This window comes from Zerene cesonia, chromosome 13, assembly GCF_012273895.1.
Source record: "Zerene cesonia ecotype Mississippi chromosome 13, Zerene_cesonia_1.1, whole genome shotgun sequence".
NCBI lineage: Eukaryota > Metazoa > Arthropoda > Insecta > Lepidoptera > Pieridae > Zerene > Zerene cesonia.
The window spans coordinates 6,856,699-6,862,698 of NC_052114.1; the positions used below are offsets into that span (position 1 = coordinate 6,856,699).

At 32.8% G+C, this 6,000-nt stretch overlaps 1 protein-coding gene across 2 annotated transcripts in view; it reads left to right on the forward strand.

The window, feature by feature from the left end:
• The window catches only part of LOC119831426 (elongation of very long chain fatty acids protein AAEL008004-like), a 31,146-nt gene extending 26,576 nt beyond the window's left edge, over window positions 1-4,570 (forward strand). Inside the window, exon 9 of one of the 2 annotated variants that reach the window (XM_038354762.1) lies at window positions 1,887-2,009. In XM_038354762.1, the coding sequence (XP_038210690.1) occupies window positions 1,887-2,009 (123 nt within the window). Of the gene's footprint in view, window positions 1-1,886 lie in introns of both variants that reach the window. The other variant, XM_038354761.1, reaches the window with a different exon arrangement.
• The last annotated feature ends 1,430 nt before the right edge of the window (window positions 4,571-6,000 follow it).

Genomic DNA, 6,000 nt, shown 5'->3' on the forward strand with positions numbered 1-6,000 from the left:
AGTCATGATTTTTTTCTAAACCGGTTCACAATATGCGAAAATACATCGATGTAGATTTAACATACACCAAAAAAACTTGGAATTTTTTTGGAAGCCATTAAAAATACGCTTCGTACACTTCGTAGATGAATGATTCGGCGAGTATAACAGCTCAAATGCAGGAAATAAAAACACGATAAATATTATCGACAAACAATGTTGTTACACGTAATGTCCATATGTTATTTTAATTTATTTATAAACGCTTTAAAAGGTTGACATACTCATCGTTAATTAATTGAATAAACAGGATTTCCGCAAAAACAAATGGTTACCATAAAGTGGCCCAGACGCAAGCAAAAAGCGATTTTAACTAATACATAAAAAATATCTACAACAAAAAAAGCACGAAAACATAATTCTGTCTTGGATTGGTGGAACATGTTTTTTTGTAATAATTTTTTATGCGATTACAGTATATTTAATGTTTCTTATGAGCGAAGCTATAAATAACATATATCATTATTATATCAGGCTGACTTTGAATCGTATCAAAATCTTGTGTCGTGATTAAAATTTTATAACAACGCTTTAAATAAATGAAACAATCAATTTTTTTTTTATTATAAAACGTATTATTAATATTTACCACAATTATCTGTACATAACAAAAAATCGTATACACCAATTATATTTTATGATATACAATGTCGATATGTATTATATCCTATAGAATAATTTGAGATGCGTCAATTTTCCATTTCGTCACGAGTCACGACTAGATGTTTACCTGGTAAAACGAGATTAGCGAAGGAGAATAATTAATGTTAATTTAATCCATATACTGCAGGTGTGACGTTCTGTGTCGAACCACTTATAGAATCATTATATTAACCTGTATGACGCACTTTTTGATGTATATTTCACGTGACCGAATTGGCAATGTTTTTTTTTAATATTATCTTTTGCCATTTATCAATATTAATAATGCCTCTGCTCGTTAATTCTACTGAATGGGCTATAAAAATCTTCAACGTCACAAATTCACTGCTATCTAATTTGGTTCCGTTAACCCCGAATGATATATTGTGTTTTGTTCCAACAAGAATAAATTACACCATGATATATTTTGTGAATACCCAAGATCTGTAACGGTAATACGATGTATTATATTTTCCTTCTCACATTTATAATGAAATCATTAGTATGGAATATACAACATTTACACCTTGATTAATGGATATTAATTATCTCATACATATAGAGTTATATATTTAAAAACAAACATATCGTTCGATTGATATCTGTCTGTTTTATTGAATGAATATTAATATTATGTAAACTTTTAAATATGTGAACATTATAAATCAACACCAGAAATAATATAAAAACAAAGAATAAAATTGGTATGCGTTAAGTTGTTTGGTATCAACTCAATTAGTAAATTAATACTCAGTTAAACACCTTTTGTATGTATATGTAAATCACACGGGAATGTTAATTAATTTTTTAACCGTTTATTTTGTTATGTCGTCAAATCATCGTTATATTTAGTGGCACTTTTATTACTGATAAATGATAAGGGGGAATCCAACTCGATCTAAAATCGTCATATTAATAGAATTTATCGTGAATGAAATCAAAAAGTTTATTAAAAATATATTATAATTTGTCGATATGGATGCAGATTAGGGCAAAGTAGTATTGATCTCATATTGAGTTTTATAGGATGCCGTTAAATTGACGTAGATGGACATCTTAGTATGACCCTGCTTAAGTATTTACAGTACTCTCAACTGGTACATTAGGGGTAACGGTATAATAAAAGTTTAGAACACATACATCAAAAGATCAATGCGTATGATCTAACTCATACAGATTTATGCAATTGCAACCCTTATTTCCAGACGGTGTTGGACGAAAGTTCGCTGAGCGGCAAGAACGGGTACAAGCAGGAGGACTCGAGCGTGCCCAACTCGTATGCGTCGTCCGCCGCGGACGCGTTCGTGCGGCGGCGGCCCGTCTCCTAGGCGTTTAGCTTTAATACACACACGATAACTTACAGTTTCGATGCCTGCGTGCACTGTTGTGCGTTTGTTTAAGCGGATACAGACAGACAATATGTTAATATCCTATTTGTTGTGTGTTTAATTCATTTTACATATGATTAATTACAAAAAAAAATATGATTTTCGATATGAACCATCGAACCGTTTACGCCGCAGGGCGTGCCAAAGAAATTTACATACATGTAATAAAAAAACACTTACCTTTTTCTGGCGAGGTCGGATAAGAATTATTTATGCCAACCCGTGATTGGATACTGGTATAAACAATACAGGTAGGGGGCGGTGAAGTGTGTGTGTGTCTGCGTAAATAAAATGCGTGACTCGGTGCAGCTGTGCGGTAGATGTGCGAGATGGCTTCGAGCGCTTGACGCACTGCAAGTTGTAGCGGGGCTGTCAATTCTCTTAGTCTATTTATTTAGTTCTCTCGCAACCACTCGAACGACGTCGATCGCACATCTCAATTTAACAGAGTACGCATGTTCAACTGTGAAAGGGTTCGATGGTAAGTAGTTCAAGTCAACCAAATATTAAGGTATTGTACGTGTACGTGGAACGCGATTCCCGCAACCGACCGCGACGGTGGAGTCTTGGATATTCGCGAATATTGTAATTTTGCAAGTGCATCGAACACGGTCACGATATCGTTGCGACGTGTTGCGTCCGACTCGACGATTGCGACACGATCCGCGCCATTTTATGTTATGCAATTACGCTTTCGTCTCACAAACGTGATTTTCTAAGCACATGCCGGCCTCCCTGATAAAACAACGGCCATTTTATAATTGGCTGCGTTTCAAATGTCATGTGTCATGGCCTTTACACGTGTGGGATTGTGAATTATTTAATTGTTAATTGATGAAATGTTTAAATCTTTAGTAAATTTATTTTCATAAAGTAGCGAGGAATTGATTTTAACAGTTGCCAAACGAAATGCTTTCGGTCTTATTGTTACACCTTTGTGAGGAGAAGGCTAATTACAAGGTTCTTCGATATTAAGAACAAACGTTTCGAACAATACTTTCTAGAACTTTTCAATGCACAAAGATTTTAAACTTAAATATGAATGCCTTATATTTTTAAGTACAAACTGAGTACTATTAATTGTTGATTAAAATGTTATCTTCGAATGTATATGCTATATCGGTTCTAGATGAGGGTTTCGCGTGTTTCACGATTGCGCTATTATTTTGTGAGTATTCGTGTACGCGGTTAAGGGAATTTTCTTTATTGTATTATACACAGATTTTATAATCTTGTATTAATTTCTTTTAGATAACTTATAATTACTTGTTTACTAAATACTTAGCTTATTTTGTGTAAATATAATTTTATTACGATTTAATAAATTATGAAACGATGTTACCATACAGTCGGTTCTCAAATCCAGTGTAGTTGTTTGATTCTTGTCTTGTTGTTGTATGAAATCACCTTTACAGTCTGTGCTCAAGCATTTTGTTTATTAACTTGATTGAATTAAAATGAATCCACTTGTATTATGTTTCATAATCGAAACTTCATTATGTATTAATTTTATTATTGTTCGTATTCACAGTTTTAATTTTAAGTCAACTGTGCATACCCGTAGCCTCTATAAATAAAAATAGCTTGCAGTCAAATAGGCGATAATGGTTGTAAAAATATAGATGATATATATCACGAAAACGGGTTAATTGGGGCTATTGTACATACATGTGCGTTGTGTTAGTGTGCTCTAATTTATTCTGATTCACGCACACTTACACAAATTTACACATTTCTAGCCTAGAATTGATCCGCTTTGTGACTTAATAATAAAATCCATAGAACTAAAAATGTTGTATAGAAATAGAACAAAGGTAGTGTAAATTTAAGTTTCCGTTACACTTAAGTTGTGTTTTTGTAGCGAATTTTCAAACTGAGAATTTCAAATGTTTATCTTAGTATTGATTTCCTTGAAATTTTAAACAAATAGATACAATTCGCACCTTGCTGACCTTGTGGCTCGTGTTAAATGGCAGATTAATCAACACGTCAAGGGCTTCGTAACTATTCTACATAAAGTGCTAACTCGTGTAAAATGTTCTTTGACCTTACGAAATGCGTTTTCGAAAGTTTTCGCTACATTCTTTCATATTGTATTCTATACAATTACGACATGTTGTTAAATAGCAAGGTGAGCTGGTGGAAATTTATTGTAATAAATTTATGTCTATGTACATACAGCATCGTCACAATTCAAATTGGATAGATAATTATTTTGTATGAGGCATTTTTTTTTTCTGTGGTTCGAAGGTATTGCCATTCTAGTTGTGAAACTATTCAAAAGAATGAACGTACGGGTGTGCATGGTAACAATGCGGGGGCGTCAAGTCGTCAGGAGTGTTGTTATTTTGTAAAATGTTTTTGGTGTATTAATGCTTTAAGTGTTGTATCGTGGAGACAGACAGCTTGGCGCGCGGAGGCGCGACACAGTGCTCAAACATTATGCAAACTCACTATATGGCAACCTTTATTTATTATTTTAATAAAGTATTTTACAATTTTGTTTGATTATTTTTTGCCCTACTTTCCATTTCCATATTATTGGTCTATATCATACATTCTCTTTGCATTAAACTATGTTATATAAAACTATGTTATGACAATTCAAAAGCGCTCCTAGAAGTCTAATTGAATAAATAAATATTTAAGTTTGAGTAGCAAGCAAGGTCGCTTCTCTAACTCTCGCGCATGCATTCCATAGCATGTGTTGCGATGAAAATTTTAATATTTTATGACGTTTTTTATTTGTTAAAATGGTTTAGGGCTTTTAAAGTTTGTCTTTATAGTTTAGCATTTGAAATCAACATAAATTGCACGACGCACATAATCTATATATATAAAAGAAAGTGGTGTTAGTTACACTATTTATAACTGAAGAACGGATTAACCAATTTGGCTGAAAATTTGTGCAGAGGTAGCTTGGCCCAGGAGACAGACATAAGTTAGTTTTTATCCCGGAAATCCCACGGGAACGGGAACATAGCCGACAACGACTACGCGGGCATAGCCGCGGGCGGATAGCTAGTAAGTTATGAATTTCAAATTTAATGAATTCAGTAATATCAACAGATTGTATTTCATAATTAGTTTCGTTAATATAGTAATAATTTCACGAATATTTTAAAAATGCACATAATTGGCAATAGATAAATTTAAAATCTTGCAACTATTTACGCAAAATATGCATTATAATGAATATTTTCGATATTATATCATATATTTTTATTCCGGTTACAAACTAGTTTTAGAAAGACTTAAGCTTTTTGTTATTTTGAAATAAACTGATTGGACTAATTTATACAGAGCTGTATATTATGATTACTGTATAACTTATCCTATCCTACTAATATTATGAATGCTAAAGTTTGTGTTGATGTGTGTGCGTTTGTTACTCTTTACTCAAAAAATTCTGAACCGATGGCAAAGAAATTTGGTATGTAGACAGCTGGACAACTGGAATTACATATAGGCAACTTTTTACCCCGATATTCCTACGGGCTACGGACTTATGCGGGTGAAACCGCGAGGCGTAGTTAGTAATTCTATATGTATGAAATGCGCACATGCCATCCTTTTTGTTCAAAGGAAATTCGAATCATCCATGTTTCCATCCATTGACAAAGCATCCATATCTAACCCATCAAAGGATCTTACAATTTATCTTCTGTGCTCTTTGAATATGCGTACATGCTATTTAAAATATTGATGACTTTAATTGCGAAATAGAATCAAAATTAAATTTTTATTAACTTTATCATGATAAACTACCTATTTGATGAAGAAATTTTATCTCGTTTATTTAGCTTGTGCAGTCGGTGATTAAGGAAAACATATAGGACATATGATTTTGTACTAAATAATCGTCGTCGTCGTCGTCGTCGTCGTTTTTTTTTTTTAGATTGATAAATTAAATTTGTAACACATATAATAT